Here is a 20,812-nt window from a genome sequence, read left to right as displayed (position 1 = left end):
GACTGGAAGCACGTAAAGTTTTAGAACTGTATGGCAGACCTCAGCTTTTAATCTTGTTCCATTTGCCTCGCAAAATTACAGCAACTTAGCATGAACCTTTGTTGCTCATTGTCCCAATTGCATTGCCAAGCAGGGTCCCTTCCTTTTCCGAAATGAACCCGAGTGTCGTTGAAATTCAAACGCCAGCATTAAAATAATATAATTAGATTTCACTGCTTTAATTTCAAAGTTCAGTAGCTGGCTACAATATTTAGGTTACACGAGCACAAATTAAGAGTGCGAGTTTTGTTAGCATATTTTAGCTTACCTGTGACTGCAGCTCAGCTTGGTACGTACTAAATTTTACTATTGTTAATAGTTCAGAATCATTTAATTCAAGTTCAAAGTTAAATCTCTTGTTTCTAAATTGCGTAGAGTCAAGTTGCTTTTGAAATGATTGTTGAGGTAGTCCAAGACTAACCGTATTTTACTGGATTTCGATGTGCTTCAGAAAGAAAGCTGACTATTAACTTCAGTCACTAAATTAACTTTCGATTTTCCGGTTTTATTAATTCTTTTGCTAAATTAAGTCAGAGTGTAGCGAAATTTATTACTTCTGACAAACTTTCAGTTTTCACACTACACGTGTCAACCTTCAGTTGCCACGCTCCTAGTGCTAATTATATGTGTAATAACCTTTCTTTTTCAGTTACTATAGTAGTTGTCCTTAGGACTGGCGACCGTGATTTCCCCCAAATCTCAAATATCTAATTACCGCTAATTAATTGTTAACGTAACGGCCGCACATTTACTTTCTTTATTAACTTTACCCCTTTTCAAAATTAATTTCCACCAGTTTCATTTGCATTTTTCCTTTCATTTAGATGTAACCCTTTCCTCCCTCTTTACCGACAGGTTAACTTCGGTGACGATTGCTTTTCCCAAATTTCCATTAGGTACACGCGGTTTAATTTTTCACTGTCATTAAGGTCGATAAGTGAGGGGGAGGTTACACTGTGACTCATCAATCTTCACACAACACCAGGCCTACCCAACCTACCTGTGTACTTAATATATTCAGAACACATCTCACGACAGTAAGAATACCAATCAAGCATCGTTCTCTCATTCACACCCACCTCATGTGCATAGAAACTGTGAGAGGATTTATAACAAAAACGATAGTCATTAACACAATTTCTCGCATGGCCAACCTAGACTTCTCGAACCAGAAACCTCACCTAATGGACCACCACAATTTATCCTTACAGCATCTCCACATATAGCTGTCCCTGGTCCGAGACGCTGGAACTTAAGTAAGCCTCATTTCTTCATGACACATTGAACACTTCACAACTTCAGCCAACAGGCCAAATAGCTGAAGACATTTTATTAGAGACAACGCACTGTCCCCCATCATCACCGACAACCGAGAACTGTTGACCTTGTAAGTCATATCCATACCTACCAAAAACATAAACAAAGCAATTTACCAAAATTCACACACAACGAGCAGAAAAAAACTACAATAACAAAACCAAAATCGTTAACTCACTGAAAAATATTGCGCTGAGAGCACAGTCACCACTGATATCACAGACATGCAATGCTACCATGCAAATGATGCCCATACGCCATATAACATGCTACCCATAAATAACACCACCAGAGAGAACCATCAACCACAATATACTACCTATAAACATGCCACACATGCAAACTACAACTACCTAACACACAACACATAAACACACCACCAGAGAGCACCACCAATCACATTAAAATGACACCTACAAACACGCCACTCTCACAAACTAAACTCTATGACGTCACACACCACAACAGCCTTACATCATGGGTCAAAGCCGACGGGTGGAATCGGACGCTTCCATTGACCCTGTAATTTTAGGTACCAGCATGTTGTTTTCTATGCCATTCCATGATATGACTCTTTCAGGGATTAATAATTAACTGTTTGCTCGCAATTGGTTGTAGGCATCTATGACTGTGTCTGGTATTGTCCACATGGGTCCTTGGTTAGTACGCTTATGTCATCAGCAATACTTGAAATTAATGTAAACTAACTGAAATTTCTATTGTATAGCTCAGGAGTAAAATAAAAGTAGGGCTCCATATTTTACCAGAATGGTAACATTTCGCAACACCGACTGTCATTTGAGTAGTAAAACATTCATTTATTTTGCTTCCGTTACAGCACAGTTTTGACTGTGAAACCAGTTTCAAATATGTGTGTACATACAGCCTATCAGAATGTTTATGCTTGAGTAACAGTAGAAGAGCTAAGAAAACCAAAACATATAAATGTATAAATATAGGGACTGGCCACAACAGACAGTGTGGTAATAAGTGTGCCTATAACAGTAGTCATCAAATGTAAAACTTAGCTCTGGTTGGACATACACCTACTGGAAAATATAAAATGATATCTTATGGCCAACTGATGAATTTTACTTATGAAAATATTTCAAAATTGCATCACAGCAAGAACTGTCCTGTAATCAAAACAGAGTAAATCTAATAATACCCCTTATGATAAAATATTATCAAACATATAGTTTTTGGTGATTGTGCACCTTGTTGCAATCAAAACCATTCATATTGTATGTTTCCTCATTCTGAGTTTTGCATTATTTCTGTAGTCTAGTTAGTTGATTTGGCTCACTGCTTTCTGCTGTGGAGATTTCTGTATGCAGTTAGTTGATTTGGCACACTACTTTCTGCTGTGGAGAATCATGCAATTCATGCAAGAGGGACATCTAAAAATTTTTGTTTCCCATGTAGAACAATTAAAGTACCTGATGGGTTCATAGTGTAAACAATTAGGATAGTTTCAAATGATGGAAAAGCCTAGATGGATGAATAATGTTAGGAAAAGGATAGTTGCTACTCACCATATAAAGAAGATGCTGAATCACAGATAGGCACAACAAAAAGGCTTTCAGAAAGTGAGCTTTCAGCCAACAAGACCTTTGTCGAAAATCGACAACATACGCATGATCTGACTTCAGCTGCCAGAGACTGTGGACATGGATTTGAGTGTGTGTGTCTGTGTGTATGTGTGTGTGTGTGTGTTTTGTCTACTTTCAACAAAGACCTTGTTGCCTGAAAGTTCTCTTTCCAATAGTATTTTTGTTGTGACTATCTGTGACTCAGCATCTCCACTATATGGTGAGTAGCAGGATAGTTTTGTTATCTGGCTATGCCAGGAATTCTTTTTGAATTCATAAATGGCTTTTCCTGTAACGAAACGTTCACAGAAGGCAAATCAGAGGCAATTAATAATTTATGTTGTGAAAAATTAGTCAGAATTTGTATTGTAGGCCACTTCCTCATAACATTTTAAAAATTGTGGAAAGAGGGAAAGATGACTATTATTCAAGGTGATTTGCTTTTACCTTTTTTAATTGATGGGTGCCAGAGATACATACTGCTTGTTTAAGTCTGCCATGAAAAAGTCCTTACACCATTATCTGATTACAGTCATAGTTCAAAAGCCTGCACAAATTTTAATGCTCTTCTTCATTGTATTGGGACTACAAGAAGAATTTCAGCTTTTTAGATTTATAATGATATTCGTTATGTCTCTACTGTACACTATTTTTGTGTGACCTTAAGCTATCTGCTCACATGTTTTATTTTCAACATTTTCAGTAACCATATATCATACTGTTTTACATGTAATTGGCTGAAGGTATTCTGCTACAACAATAAAAAAGAGGTTGACAGTGAATGTCTGACATTATTTGAATAGCACTATGAAGTATGAATCCCAATGGGAATTTTACTGTGGATGTAAAGAGCTTTAGGTGTTTTCAGTCAAAACTATTAAACAGAAAATCATTTTTAAAGTGTTCACAAACAATCAGTCTTTAGTTATGTGTGCACAATCTCATTAACACCCTCTCCAATCACTTATGGAAACTAGATACACTGTACTTCTTGCTGTTAGACTGCAAACTGTCAGTAGTACATGTTTGTGTGTTTCCTGATCTACTGCTATAATACAGCCTTTAAATGGGTGTACAACACAATATTCGCTAACTTCTTTTTCTAAATTCATATTTAGTTCTTCCCCTTTTCTTTTGCAAGATCTGCAGTAATACTGTGTTGCCTTGTATCCATACTGATGTAGTGTTCAGTTTTACTGATGTCAAAGAGTTTGTCTGATCCAGGCATGTTTCAATCTGCATCTTGCTTTGCAAGCAGCTATTTGATCTAGTGATAAAGTCTGACATTATTTGAATTCTCCCTCAGTATTTAATATGACAATAGTCCCAAAAAGGAAACCCTTCCCTGATGTTCCACAATTATTATTTACTTAATCACTAACCAGTTGTTGACTTTTATGCCATGACATAATTGCATAAATAATAGTTGAAGAAACTTGCAAAGTGTTTCCTTTTTGATTTCATTTCTCCTTAGCTGTTACATGCCTCCAAAAAATTGCCGCCTATTGATTCTGTTGTTCCAGTGAACCCTATAGTTTCATGTGTTTTGTTCACATCATCCGTTTAATTTTCAATACTTAATTTAGTTTTTATAACTACAAAGGATTCATTAAAGAAGTATGCTATATACTGAGGATCTGCACTCATTACTATAATTTTTCCAAGGTTGATATGTTCTGTCCACTTTGTTTATCCCATCTCTCTTCAATGATGAGAGAATGTAAATATTCTTTGATTTATCTGTTACTCTTCTTGTAAAGCTAAAGTGAATTTGATTAGATTACCAGCAAGTAACTGATAAACTATCTCAAAATATTTATGCAAGCAGTCACAAACAGTTTTCTAAACTCTTAATGGATGCCTATCTAAAATGAAGTAAATAAGGAAATTTTTTCATATAATTTGATGATCAGCAGCTGTATAAAATATCATTCCAAAGTATTCACTGAATGTGCATCTTGTGACATCAACTAATCTGGGTATAGGTATATTACCCATCTGCGACACATATATTACCCATCTGCCTTGAACCTGAGTTTCCTGCTTATTGCAAGTGGTTGCTTTAACCATTTTGGCTATCCATGCACACTCCCCAGCCTGATCTAAACCTCCATATGTTAGTGTCCACTTCCTTATATTGTAGTCACATGTACATCTCCCTTTAACTCTCAACATTACTTTATACCTGTTGAGGGAGAACAACACTACCACAAGGAATCGAGACCATTTTTATCATTGTATGCCCTGTCTCAGCTTAAGATACTTACATATGATTTGATGATCAGCACCTGTATGAAATATTATTCCAAATTATTCATGTGAGTTTCATAACATCGGCTACAATGTGTGAGTTTTTTGAGTGGGAATCAAGTAATGTTGTGAGCTTAAAGGGAGGCATACATTAAGCTACAATACGAGGAAAGTGGACAGTGAAATGGAGGTTGGGATCAGGCTGAGGAACTGGCATGGATAGCAGAAATGGTTGAGATGACTGCTCATAATAAATGGGAAATCCAGATTTGAGTCATGGTCCAGTGCAAATTTTCATATGTCAGTTGATAATACATCTGTATCCATTACAGTTGATAACACAACATTCACATTTGAAATAATGACATAATTTTCTGGACAACATATTTGATGTGAAAGATTTTTGAATTAGTGACATACCGCCATTTAATAATCATCTCTTACATAGTATTTGGAATCATCGGATGAGATTTTGACAAGGGAAGAAGAAAGTGTATTGAATAATGCTTATTTCAAATAAAATCAAAAGACATAATGACATCTTTGCCATAATTAATGCTCGCTGTGAATACATTTTCAGGTGTCTATGAAATTCGACGATCAGTAACTGGACATGCTCTGCCTAGTGCCAGGGAAGTTCAACTGAAAGTATTCGGAGAGAAACGAATTTCTTCTGATGATTTTAACCAATTCTTCATGCAGTGGGGGCAGTTTGTCGCACATGATTTGGGTCTTTCCCCCACAAAACAAACAAGTAAGAAATATAGTCTGTAAGTCACTCGTAAGTCAGAAATTAATGAGCAGTGAATGATGCAGTGCCATTGATATGAAAAAGTAATATTGAACTGAGATTAAATTATGGTACCTTTCTTTCAATTAAAAGAAACAGTCTACATGGACATACAGAAAGACAGCAATGAGCAGGTTAATATGTTGTAGACTAAACTAAAGAAATACACTTCCTGAGTTCCAATGTACCATCACGTATCAATTAATTAACAAATCAGGTAAGTAACAAATAATAAAGACACAAAGATAATGTATAAACATTAAAACACTATTAATCAGTTGTATTTTTCTCGGCATGTGAAGGATGGGATATGTTTTCTCATATTATCTGCTCCATGTAAGTCAGAAGAATATTAATAATTAGACATGGCACTTATATTTATATAATACGGAACAATGTTTGGTACTTCTGGTTTGTTGTATTATATTCCAAACTATACATGGAGACCATTGCCAGTAAGTTTATTAGGCACAGTTGCAAACTTGTAAGATTGAGCAGTCAGAGTATATGAGCATCCCAGAGTGTGTGTTATTCAGAATATTGTGTGATTTTAGGTTTTCCTGGTGTAGGAAAATTTTGAATATTTCTCAGTTATTCACTTGCATGATGTTGTTAAGAAGGCATGATATTTTGACAAGCCAATTTCTTGCCATCTTCAGACAATCCCAATGATTGATTGTCTTCTCCAGTTTCCTGGCTTTATAGCCACCTGCCTTTCCCCTGCCACCTGCAGCCTCCAGTTGGCTGGCACTGGACAAGGATCTGTCACAGTGGCACAGAAAGTGTGACACCATTAATACAGGCACAGTGGACAAAGAAGAGAAACAGATTCACTATTGGCACTGTAAAAGGGATTACAATGGTGAAATTTAATTTTAGAAATTTTGGTTCCAAGAACTTTTTTTTAAATATTTGTACCAAGAAAACGAACTTTTGAAAAAGATTCAGTCAAATGAAAAATACGAGTTCTAAAGTGTTGCAGGTGTGTGAGACGTGTGTAATGTTTTTATTTTTGTCTCTTATGTAGTAAATTTAAGAAATAAGAAGTACCCTCTTTTTTCATTCTAAAATATGGAAAATGTTCTTTTTTTGGCATTCCAAAATCTGGTTACCCTAACCAAGGCTCAGACACTCTGCAGTTAGTTCTTGATGTGGATTTCTGCCAGTGTGGTGACCAATTGTCCTCGTCCTCTTCAATTTGATGGGAACAGTTTTCCACATAGATTCATTTTGTGCATTAAGCATGCTGAGGCCTTGCTTAATTGAAAGCTACTGTCCTTATTTATTAGTTTGTGTTATAGTTGGATGTTTACAGTCTCTTTCAGAATATTGTTCCAGAAGGTGTTGGACTGTAGCAACAACCCGGTGCCATAATAATTTATGAGCTGTCTGTGGGAGACGCACTGCTCTGCCCCAGTTGACTTTGTAGGCAGTTCACTGTCTGCATAGTATTTTAAGCTCAATGCATTTCTCCTGTACAACCTGAATAGTCTTGCTTATGTACACTCTCCTGCACTGGCAAGGGATGTCGTAGACTCCCAGTTTCCATAGTCTTAGGTCATCCTGGAGTGATCCCAAAAAGACTTCTTCTTTGGTGGGCGGAAAATGCACTTTATGTTATGTTTGAAGAGTATTCTCTGATTTTTGCTGGTGTGTTCCTGACATATGGGAATAGGACCATCACATCAGGTTTCTCTTTGTCCCCAGCAGGCTGTGATCTCGGCTTCTTTGGTCTTAAGGCACTGTTGGTTGCTGTAGCAATTCATATGGGAGCAATTTGGCTGCTAGACTATCATGATCTGTAATTTTACATAGCCTGTGCTCTAGCAAATTTAGGTGACCTGCTCATTGTGAAGGAGCAGGACAGCTGGAGGCATGCAAATGAAACCTGTATGTGTCAATTTACAGTAGATGTTATCTCCTTGTGTCCTAGTGTGCCATCTGGTCTTCGCTTGAGGAGCATATTCAGAAATGGAAGGTGATTATTTTCTTCTGTCTTCATCACAAGTGCAGCAAGTTCAGCTGTGCAGGAAGTCTTGTAGATGATGTCTTTATGGCCAGATTAGAAGTGTATCATCTACATATAAAAAAAGCATTAGGGCTTGTAGACTACCGACTCCAAGGCTTCTTTCAAATGCCTCCATAAACACATTGGCCACCACTGGTGATAGCAGGCAGCCCATCACTACTCCATGTCTATGTCCCTAGTAATGTCAATTGAATAGAAAGTAGCTAGATATAAGCATGACTTAGTTCTAGCCCAAACTTTTCTCCTTTGAGGCTTAGGGACTTTCTTGTAGTTACCCTTGTAAATAGGGATACCACATTGGAACTCACCACAAGACCTTCGTGGTCCAGTCAGAAGTTCTAAAGCTGCTGGTGAAATATATTGCATTGCTTATGTGTTGCTGACATTCAGCCACAAAGGGATTGAACATCACTGCCAGGTGTTTTGCTAATTCAAATATTGGTGCACCAAATTGCTAAAAATTGAGTGGATTACCATTCCTTCTTTGTGGACTTAAGGCAGTCTGTAAAGTGTAGGTGGTGCAGCCACTCATGGATGTAATCTCTTCACCATCTTCTTTTCTCGGAAAATGTGTTGGAGAAGCTCAGTAGTCTTCCTCTTCACTCGGTTGGTAGGATCACCTTCAGTTCTCCTGGAGGCACTGTCCTCTAATAGCTCATACATTGGACACTAGATCAAGCCACAATGACATCTTCTCAAAACAATGTGCCAGGTCTCTGCCTAGAAATGGAACCCAAGATGAAAGTCTTGTTTGCATTAGTCAAGAATAACCTAGGATTCTGGAAACTATGAGTCTTCTATACCCATAACCAGTGCAGGAAAATCTGTGTAGGCCAGACTGTCCATACAGTACAGGAGAGATGACATGAGCATAAAAGGCACACAGACAACTAACAGCCAAAAAAGTCTGCTGTAGCATAGCACTGCATCTCCCACAGACATGTCGTGAATTACAGTGGCATCAAGTTGTAACAGGCCTTCACCTTCCGAGATTGAATTCTAAAAGAGGCCACAGAGATTTGACTACACAATGAACCATTAAATAAAGGCAGTGGCTTTCAGTTTAGCAATGCTTGATACTCAGCCTGAGAATGTTCAAAGCATAGCAGCAATCTGTGTGGAAATCTGATCCCTTCATTGAAGAGGATCAGGAAGCTTTGTCACCATCCCAACAGAGACTCACATCTGGTAGTGTCCTGCTTGACATAGTCGTGTCATTTAAATATCTGGGCGTAATGTGCCTAGTTATATGAAATGGAATGAGCATGTGAGGATTGTGGTACTGAAGGTGTATGTTCGACTTTAGTTTACTGGGAGAATTTTGGGAAAGTCTGGTTCATCTGCAAAGAAGACTACATATAGGATGCTAGTGTGACTTATTCTTGAGTACTGCTCAAGTGTTTGAGATCAGCACCAGTTCGAATTAAAGGAAGACATCAAAGCAATTCAGAGCTGGGTTGCTAGATTTGTTACCAGTCGGTTTGAACATCATGCAAGTGTTACGGAAATGCTTTGGGAACTCAAATGGGAATCTCTGGAGGAAAGGAAATGTTCTTTTCAAAGAACACTACTGGGAAAAGTTAAAGAACCAGCATTTGAAGCTGACTGCTGAACGATCCTACTGCTGCCAACATACATTTTGTGTAAGGATCACAAAGATAAGATACAAGAAATTAGGGCTCATATGGAGGCATATAGATAGTTGTTTTTCCCTCACTCTATATGTAAGTGAAACAGGAAGGAAACAACTAGTAGTGATATAGAGTACTCTCCACCATGCACCATATGGTGGCTTGTGAAGTGTGTGTGTCGATGTAGATGACTGAGGACATTGGATTTAGCCCCACCATTGCACTTCCTGCATCAGTGCACCAGGTTCTGTTTCTGGAGATGGCTGGCTGGAGGCTGTGGATGAGGGTGTGGTATATAAAAGCAGCACCCAGCACAAGTCAACCAGTCATCAATAATGCTTGAAGAAGTTTAGAAATCATCTTGCTGGCTGAATTTCCAAGAAAAGTTAAAAATAATTCAAAATATTGGATTTCTATATGCACTAAACCTCCACTAGGCTTCATGCAGCACTTTTGATAATTATTAGTAGTTAATGAGAATATTTTATAAAATAATAATAAATACAGTAAAATGTTTATGATATATCACCAGATGTTAAATAGGCTCAGGTGTCATTGTGGTTTTCAAGACTGTTTCATAAACACACTCATAAAGAAAAGAAAATGATCCTCAAGCAACAACTGTCATAGTATGTATGAACAATGGAACATTTTGTATTTTCTTTGTTAATTTATTTATGAGTTTATTTCATATAATTTAAGAAACCTATTGCTATCCTGTGAAGGAACATTTCAAATCTCTATTTTGCTGATTTATTCCCCCACTGATCATTATTTTATTAGGTTACAGTTTTCTATGGCTTGATTTCTTAGTGGAGACTACTCCCTTGTTTCTCTTTTTACTCCTTCCTTGCGTCAGTCCTCTCAGTCTTGTACATATATTATTTTTAAGTTATGATAAACTTTACTGAAAGCAGATGTGACCGTTGTCATTTGTTTTAAATTTACTTCAGGTGAACTTTCACATATGGTTTCCTGCATTTAAATGTGTCTCAGTATGTACATGTAATGTGTGCAGTCTGGCTGCTGCCTTTTGTCTGTTTCTTGCCCACTAACTACTGTCCAGTTAATCTGGAGTAGTATTTTCAGAATTTCTTTGTGATCAGTCAAGTTTAAAAGTATCACAGATAGTACTTGGGTATCATGAGACTAATTGTAAGATAGTATGGTTGCCAGCAAATGGAGGGAGTGAGAGCTGGCAAGAACTCATAACATAAGAGCTGAAAACAATTGTTCTGAATTCATGGATAATTTACTGACAATATAGTCATCTTAAGTTGATAGTACATTTCTTCCACCTTGATACACTCTATTGTTATTTAATACACAAAACTGAGGTTCTGGTCTGACAAAATAGAAAGTAAATAAATAATATTTCTTACTTTAAAAAGAATATTCTGCAAATATATGTAAGCTTTGAGTTAATAACCACAACATAGCTTCAAAGCTTGTTTTTAAATGTGAAATATGATGAATTTTATGATTCCTTTGTATTTCTCATTTATAAGTAATGTTTGCACTCCTTGCAAAAAAACGTCATCAATCACTTATCACTATCTCTGTTGAAATTGAAGAATTATTTGTAAGTTATATTTTCTTGCTATTCGTTTTTCCTCAAGACAAAAATTAAATATTGTGGTTCTCTGACCCTGATGTATTCAAGATGGGAACATTGTACCCAAATTGCTCATCATTTCAATTGTTATTCCAGCTTCTGGACCTTTCCAATGTTGTGAGAGTGATGGCTCAGCAGTTCTACCAGAATCAAAACTTTCTGATGCATGTTATCCAATTCCTGTGTCTCCTCATGATCCTGTCTATAGCAAATATGGTGTGTGCTGTATGGAGTTTGTGCGTGCAATGACAGTTGTCCCTGATGACTGTGTGCTTCAGCCAGCAATCCCGGTAATTCTTACATCAGTATTTTCCCCAAAAAATCTAGATATTATTTAAAGTAATGTAAATATATCTAAAAACAAAGATGATGTAACTTACCAAACGAAAGTGTTGGTATGTCGATAGACACACAAACAAACACAAACACACACACAAAATTCAAGCTTTCGCAACCAACGGTTGCTTCATCAGGAAGGAGAGGGAAAGAAGAAAGGATGTGGGTTTTAATGGAGAGGGTAAGGAGTCATTCCAATCCCGGGAGTGGAAAGACTTACCTTAGGGGGAAAAAAGGACAAGTATACACTCGCACACACACACACACACACACATATCCATCTGCACAAATACAGACACAAGCAGTCATATGTAAAGGCAAAGAGTTTGGGCAGAGATGTCAATCGAGGCAGAAGTACAGAGGCAAAGATGTTGTTGGATGACAGGTGAGGTATGAGCGACGGCAACTTGAAATTAGCGGAGGTTCAGGCCTCAACCTCCGCTAATTTCAAGTTGCTGCCGCTCATACCTAACCTGTCATTCAACAACATCTTTGCCTCTGTACTTCTGCCTCAACTGACATCTCTGCCCAAACTCTTTGCCTTTACATATGTCTGCTTGTGTCATTATATGTGCGGATGGGTATGTGTGTGCGTGTGTACGAGTGTATACCTGTCCTTTTTTCCCCCTAAGGTAAGTCTTTCCACTCCCGGGATTGGAATAACTCCTTACCCTCTCCCTTAAAACCCACATCCTTTCTTCTTTCCCTCTCCTTCCCTCCTTCCTGATGAAGCAACTGTTGGTTGCAAAAGCTTGAATTTTGTGTGTGTGTTTGTGTTTGTTTGTGTGTCTATTGACATACCAATGCTTTTGTTTGGTAAGTTACATCATCTTTGTTTTTAGATATATTTTTCCCACGTGGAATGTTTCCCTCTATTATATTCATATCATTAAAGTAATGTAAGTTACAAAAGCAAATTAGTGGCAAAAAATATTTTAATATTGAAACTTTCATGTAGTAAGCCACCGACACTGTGTCACAATGTGTGAAGTACAGGGCAAGATGGCACCACTTTTGAAGTGTTAGTAATTAGGTTGTATAAATGTAACTAGTCCTTCCCAGGAATCTATCAAGATCTTTGAAAACTTCACCATTTATTGTAAGGCAAGATATGTAATACTAAGGTCGAAGCAACCAAAAGAACCTACATGAATGTACTTTATTAACAAGTCAAATTTTGGGATGACACCTTAGCATTACAAACAGAGATGCAAACTGAACGTTTTCATCTCTATAAATATCAGCTTTTAAATTATTGCTGCTTATTTACAGTAAATTAAGTGCAGAAAGAACAGTACAAATAGTAACTTTTAGTAAAACATCTGGTGAAATTTTGATTGTTCTAAAGAGTACGTAAGCTTAAAATTTGATGCAAAGCCTGTGGAAATGAATTGCCATAGTGGTAACAGAATGCTGAACATAAATTACACAGGAAAAGATAACAATGAAAACAATCAATTGTTGACAAAATTATGTAATTGGATAGATAAAAAATCTACTCACCAAGCAGCAGCAGAACGCACACATAAAAAGACTGTTGTGATTGGAAAGCTTTTGGGGTCAGTAGCTCCTTCTTCAGACAGAAGTGTTCAAGTGGGAAAAGAAGGGAGAAGGAAAAGGACTGGAGAGATCAATGAAAAAGGGTAGATTTTGGGAAAGACACCCAAAACTGCGGGTCAGTGGAGACTTAGCATACAGGATGAGTAGGAAAGACTGGTGCAGTCCCCAACAATCAGTTTTTCCTTCTCATCCTGTATGATAAGTCTGCCCTGACCCGTGTTTCTGGGTGACTTTCCCCTTTTCCTAGAACCCTCCAGTCCTCTTCCTTCTCCCTTCTTCCTTCCCCTTCAACCCTTCTGCCTGAAGAAGGAGCCACTGGCTCTAAAAGCTTGCCAATCACAGTAGTCTTTTTTGTGTGTGTTCTGCTGCTGCTTGGTAAGTAGATTTTTTATCTATCCAATTAAACAGGAAAAGATAAGTAGCATATAACACTAAATACTTACTCTTAAATGAAATTGTGTTTAAATGGTGAATTTAAGAACACCAAAATAGTGGAAAATGATATTAGATCACTGTAGCACAAAGAAATAGTTTTAATATCAAGAAATGAACTTCTTCAGTAGACATGGGTAAAACTATTATTGATAGACAATGCTTAGCAAGTGAAATGTGTAAGGCTTTATGGGCCCACTTTTCCATTATGTCATTATGAGGGATAATAAGTTGGCAGTTATCACATGAATGGAGAACTTAAAGTAGGATCTTGTGGTGACATCAATCAGACGACGCACCACAACACGTTCATAATGTTCTCTTTGGAGTTAAAAGGATTATCTTTCGTACTGTCGGCATAGTAACTCATGTTTACTCTCTTACATTTGTTCTTTGTAGTGTGTGTTTGTGAGGTAGAAATAAGTAGTTATTTGAAGTAACCCTTTGTATTCTTGTGCAACAAATACATATATGCTGAGTTCCCAAAGTTGTGACCCCAAAAAGAAAGAAACAGAGAAACATATATTGTTGGAAGCAATGGATTTGCCAACCCAAATATCAGTGGCAAGAGTTAAGATGACACAAAGTTTTTCACTGAACCTAGGATCCTCAACAGTTAATTTGCTACCAACAGAAATTGTAGAGATAATATTCAGGAGAGAAATGTAAATACCTGAAGTGGTAACATTGAGCTTCTGTCATTCTGGATAAAGAGCCCGCAGCTTTGGTTTTTTTCAACAACGTGAAATGTTTGCAAATGGTGATAAATTCAATACAGTGGTTGGACACTTTAGTTTGGAAGTTATAGAATAGATAGAGGATGCCTTGGGACATCAGAACTACATTATGCTCAAGGAGGCACTCATTTAGCAGTATATCGTATCTCTGGTGCTACATTTACAAAAAATATTTCCAGAAGATGGTATGTGGAGAAGAGTCCATCACAGATACTTAGAACCCTTTGTACTCTGGTGGTGCCAGATCTTCTACTTAAACAATACTTATAGGTGCTATGGTTGTGAAAATTTCCAGCCAACATCCATGGCACAGACAAATATACCTTTCTAGGATTTAGCTAAGATGACAGATATTGTTCCAAACAGTTTAGGGCAGGCCTCTCTGTGTGCAATCATCAATGTTAGGCAAAGGAAGGAGCCTGAAGCAAACATGGAAACAAATGAGAGTAGTATGAACTCTGTAACAAACATGAATGATTCATACTTACAAAGCATGTGGACTGAATGTACTGTGGAGCAGTTAGCAGCACAAGAGGCCAAGCTCAGTATGCAAGTAGCTATCCATCAGCAAGAGAGATGTCTTGACAGTGGGAAGAAGTGCAATAATACTGAACCATAATCATTGACAGGACAATGGTGCTGGTATCACAAATGTTTTGGGAACCTTGATCACCAATGCACTCAACTCTGCAGTTACCAAAACTGCAAAGACAGGCTCATCAGCAACCACATAAGCGCCCAGTACAACACAAAATATGTGTAAATACACTACTGGCCATTAAAATTGCTACACCACAAAGATGATGTGCTACAGACGTGAAATTTAACTGAGAGGAAGAAGATGCTGTTTCCAACCGATTTCTCATACACAAACAGCAGTTGACCAGCATTGCCTGGTGAAATGTTTTTGTGATGCCTCTTGTAATGAGAAGAAATGCGTACCATCACATTTCCGATTTTGATAAAGGTCGGATTGTAGCCTATCGCAATTGCGGTTTATCCTATCGCAACATTGCTGCTCGCGTTGGTCGAGATCCAATGATCGTTAGCAGAATATGGAATCGGTGGCTTCAGGAGGGTAATACGGAACGCCGTGCTGGATCCCAATGGCCTCGTATCACTAACAGTCGAGATGACAGGCATCTTATCTGCATGGCTGTAACAGATCGTGCAGCATGTCTCAATCCCTGACTCAACAGATAGGGACGTTTGCAAGACAACAACCATCTGCATGAACAGTTCGACAACGTTTGCAGTAGCATGGACTATCAGCTTGGAGACCATGGCTGCGACTACCCTTGATGCTGCATCACAGACAGGAGCACCTGCGATGGTGTACTCGACAATGAACCTGGGTGCACAAATGGCAAAACGTCATTTTTTCAGATGAATCCAGGTTCTATTTACGGCATCATGATGGTCGCATCTGTATTTGGCGACATCGCGGTTAACACACATTGGAAGCGTGTATTCGTCATCGCCATATTGGCGTATCACCAGGCGTGATGGTATGGGGTGCCATTGGTTACATGTCTCGGTCACCTCTTGTTCGCATTGACAGCACTTTGGACAGTGGACGTTAGATTACAGATGTGTTATGACCCGTGGCTCTACCCTTCATTCGATCCCTGCGAATCCCTACATTTCAGCAGGATAATGCAGGACCGCATGTTGCAGGTCCTGGTCGGGCCTTTCTGGATACAGAAAATATTTGACTGCTGCCCTGGCCAGCAAATTCTCCAGATCTCTCACGAATTGAAAACATCTGGTCAATGGTGGCCGAGCAACTAGCTCGTCACAATATGCCAGTCACTACTCTTGATGAACTGTGGTATCGTGTTGAAGCTGCATGGGCAGCTGTACCTGTACACACCATCCAAGCTCTGTTTGACTCAATGCCCAGGCGTATCAAGGCCGTTATTACGGTCAGAGGTGGTTGTTCTGGGTACTGATTTCTCTGGATCTATGCACCCAAATTGCGTGAAAATGTAATCACATGTCAGTTCTAGTATAATATATTCATCCTTGAATACCTGTTTATCATATGCATTTCTTCTTGGTGTAGCAATTTTAATGGCCAGTAGTGTATAAAATGCAACATTGACCTCAAGCAATGGTTTCCAATGATTGTTTGTGCATCACTATGCTTGGGGGAAGAAATTTCTGGTGGAGAGAGGATCAGAAGTCAATGTCTATCCAATAAAGCTACAAACACAATGAGAGCAACATCATAATATTTATTGACAACAGTCAACAATTTGAGAATTTTGACATATAGTGAATGACAACTGGAATTATAACTGAACCAAAATTCATTGTTGCAGATGTGCCAGGTTCTATCACAGGTGCAAATTTTCTCTAGTATTATCACCTCATGGTAGATTTAGTCAACTGTCAATTGGTGCCAACTAGCACAGAAGAAACATTGCCTAAAATGCCTTCCAAGTCAGATATCATGCAGTGCAAGGTGCCCACATCTTGCTGCATGGAGGTGTCGGGTAGCTCTTTCGCATCATCCATGTTGGGAGTCAGTGCTACGATTCTGTATCCACAATGATCTGGGACACACACAGGTGCGCCCTGCAAGAAGAACTCTAGAAGCTACTACAATTCAGTTAGGTAGGCAATGTTGTATCACTATCCATGGGTAATCTGTTTCACAGTTTACTTCTCAGCACTTAAGGAACCTGCAAGTGGCATTAGGAAGTGCAAGCATTGACACAGGATTATGTCCATATGACTTGAGGGCAGCCTGTCTCCTGTCATCCATGATATGTGGTTCCAGAGAATCTGCTCACAGCACAGGCATAGTTCGACCAGCTGCTAAAAGCAGGTATTCTAACTAGTTCTAACAGTACATGGATATCACCAATTCACATGTTTCCAAAGAAAGATAATACCTGGAGGATATGTGATGATTACAGAGCACAATTCTGGCTCGGTACCCCATTCATAACATGACAGAGTTCAACAATACCATTAGTGGTGCAACAGTATTTAGTGTGGTAGATTCTGTGAAAGTATATTCTCAAATTCCCATGGCTTCAGCTAAAAAAAAAAAAAAACACGCTTCAAATTTTTTAATACTATTTTTTTTAATACTATTTCATGCCATTCAGTCTCAGGAATGCTGCGCAGACTTAGCAGAGGTTCATGCATGAAGTGCTATGGGAGTTGCCATTTGTGTTTTGTTAGATGGATTACATTTTAATAATCTCTTCTTTGGTAGATCAGCATTCAGACTGCCTGAGGCAGCTTTACTGCCTGGTGCAGGATTATGGCATCATTATTCATGAACTGAAGTGTGTCATGGGAGAGAGTGAAGTTCGTTTAGTTTGAGCTGCACAGTTGGCACCATTACCTGAATGGATCAAAGCAGTGCAGCAAATGACTCTTCCCAGTACATAAAAAGGTCTCCACAGAGTTTTGGGCATGCTGAATTCATAGCTGCAACATTATGCATTATGGACTGGGTCTTCCCACCTGCTCAGGATTTAGATGATCTAATGCACCAGTTGGACAGAATTTGGCATGATATGCCTCAGGAGGACATTCAACAACTCTGTCAATCAGTGCAAAGCTGAATAACTGCCTGCATAAGGGCCAGAGGTGGACCTACGTATTACTGACTTGCTTAATTTGCAAAGCTCTTTCTCTTGAGTAAATCATCAATTTTTTCTGAAATTATTGTTATTTGTTTGTCTGCAAATGAACATCATGTCTACTGATTCCCATCCTATTTGGATAATTCCTTTGTAGTGCATCACTTCTTTTATTTTAACCTGAATGTCACAGTTGTCATTTACTGATTCCTTGGATTATCTTTCAAAAACTCTCTTAACAGATGAATGGTGCCACATCACACTTAGATCTTTCTGTGCTCTATGGTAACAATGATTTGGCTAACAGTGGACTTCGTAAAAATGAGGATGGTCGCCTTGCAGTATCAGTTTTCCATGAAGGACAATTTATGCCCCTGACACCTGACAGTCCTCGACCATGTGCTTCTCAACGTCCTTCAGACACTGTCTGCTTCAAGAGTGGTAAGTGAAGTGATTAGCAAATACCAGACTCATAAAAATATGTGCAGTTTGAAATGTAAATTACATGAATGTTCTTTGAGCTACTGATTTGCATCATATAATTCATTAATTAGTTGACAGAGGTAGACATATGAATACACAAATCAGTAAATACACATAATGTGTAAGTAGAACCATGTCTGTGGTGTCGAATTTGCTGTTGCCATGGTATCAATCAGTACAGTAAGTCTGCATAAGAATTATGCAGAGAGTGGAGCAGATCGTGTGTCAGAATAATGAAAAAATGAGATGGTTTTTTTTTGGGGGGGAGGGGGCAGGAATGTACTTGATAAACCAAAATTATATATAGATATTACAATAAAATTCACATAAACTATTACTGCTTGCAAACACATTAAGTAAGTAATGGACTTGAAACAAATGATTTTGTACATAGTTCAATTTACAAAAGTAGCAGTTACAAGTGCAACTTCCTATTAAACAGTTAAGTCAATTTTCAGCCTTTTAATGACAGATTTCTCTATAGCCCTTTTCATCACATTCTTCACAAAGGTTCAGTCCTCATTACATATGCAAAGCATCATATATTTGTGTGTCCCATTGTTAGCATCTTATTAGGCACTTGTTAGGTCATTTCATCCTGATATACCTGAAATAGTACATACAATCCTTGCACAAAGGTGTACATCTGGAGCACATACATAGGAAAGGAAAAATTATATAATAGTAGATGCTCAGATACTGGTCTGTCTGTAATTATAAATAAGAAAAAATGGTTATTCTAGTTAAGTAATCTTAGTCATATTTGTAATCAGTGTCATAAATCAGTATTCAAGAGCTATATTTTCCATAAGTATTGAGTTCTTTCTATGTGTGCATTGTGTATATGATTTTCATAGAATTATGCAAAAAGTTTTGACAGCAACGTAAAACATTAAACAAGTCAGTAAAAGATGAAAGAATAGTACATGCATGGTAATTACGATTGTACAAATTTGTATTATTTGTGCAAACAAAGCTGACACTCAGTGCAGTGGCTGATGGGAGCGATTGTAAATAGGAAATGCCTTTATGGTTGCTCGCATCAGCCACCTCACCAAGTGTCAACCTTATTTGCATATATAGTGAGGAAGACAATGTAGAATACTGTAATAATACATTCTTAAAATGGTAGATAATTAATAGCTGGTAAAGTAGCTGCTTATGTGCTTGCACAAAGAAAGTGTAGGTCAAAGTTTAATATAAAATATATCAGCACTGAGCTAATGGTGACAAAATACTCTCACAGATACACACATCAAAGAAATATCCTGTTTTGGATGGCTGCTCCTTTTACAGGATTTTCTGCTGACAAGTTTAATCCAAACATTGATGCATTCAAAAAGGAAACTGATCCTAAAACTAAACAAATTACTTACCATTTGCTTCTAAATCAGTGTGGAAATGTAATAAGTTACTCTTAGATGTGTAAATGTACACTTAGGGACAAAATGATCAAATGGGATACTTAAATCATCTATTTCCTATTCATTCTTATGTCCAACCTTCTTACAGAAATAACAATTAGATCTACAACTTCACTTCCCCTGTTTTTTCTCAAAGTTTGAGGCTTTCTTATGAAAAAACTTACAAAAACTCTATAATTCCAAATATTGGCCATTTCTTTCTTCATCTTTCCAGCAGCATACAAATCCTGCAGTGGAAGAACTGGACATCTCTTAAGGAGATCCAAAAATCGATCCAATTTTGCACATGGCTGGAAGTGCTGATCAGTCAGGCCATGTGCCACTGATCAAAAAAGGTGTTAGTCAGAGGGACAATGACTGGAGAATATGGTGGATGGGCTAGGACTTCCCATTTCATTGTTTCCAAGTATGTTTTGATGAATTTTGTGATATCAGGTCAAGCACTGTCATGGTGCAAAATCACCTTTTCATGCCTATCATTGCTGTATTGTGGCCATTTGATTTTCAGTGCTCCTCTGAAAGGTATCAATTGCTTTTGCTAATGATCTCTCGTGATTGTTTCTGTTGACTTTAGTAACTTTGAAAACATTCTCTCTTCCACTACCATTCTGTCTCCAAAGGCAAAATATGTCCATTTAAGATTACTACTTGGTTTGTTGCATTTCCTCCAAGTTTATTCTTGAGGCTAATAGTTTGTTTGTAGACAGGCATGTGGTGGCGGCATTGATGATACACACTTCGACAAGCCATAGTGCTTCAATGCTGTCGCAGATAGAGCTCACAGCAGAATAGTTCCACTGGCATGCACTGCCTGCTTATATAGGAGACGAGTGACCTTGATTACGTAACATGCTGATAACGGACATAGACTCTGCAGGCACCAGCAGGAGTGGCTTATCCCGGACACACACTGTAGCCTTACTAGCAGCGCGCTCCTTTGGTGAAACAATTCTCTGCAATCTATTTCCCTAATAG

General features: G+C 38.1%; 1 protein-coding gene across 1 annotated transcript in view; it reads left to right on the top strand.

Moving 5' to 3' along the window:
* The window catches only part of LOC124594614 (peroxidase-like), a 140,622-nt gene that overhangs the window by 48,898 nt on the left and 70,912 nt on the right, over positions 1 to 20,812 (top strand). The window contains exons 4-6 of the mRNA XM_047132989.1: positions 5,779 to 5,952; positions 11,360 to 11,553; positions 18,173 to 18,371. Coding sequence (XP_046988945.1) covers positions 5,779 to 5,952; positions 11,360 to 11,553; positions 18,173 to 18,371 — 567 coding nt within the window. The remainder of the gene's footprint in view (positions 1 to 5,778; positions 5,953 to 11,359; positions 11,554 to 18,172; positions 18,372 to 20,812) is intronic.

This window comes from Schistocerca americana, chromosome 1 (assembly GCF_021461395.2).
Source record: "Schistocerca americana isolate TAMUIC-IGC-003095 chromosome 1, iqSchAmer2.1, whole genome shotgun sequence".
Lineage (NCBI taxonomy): Eukaryota > Metazoa > Arthropoda > Insecta > Orthoptera > Acrididae > Schistocerca > Schistocerca americana.
Note: the sequence above shows the minus strand (reverse complement) of the source record. Positions and strands in the feature narration are given on the sequence as shown.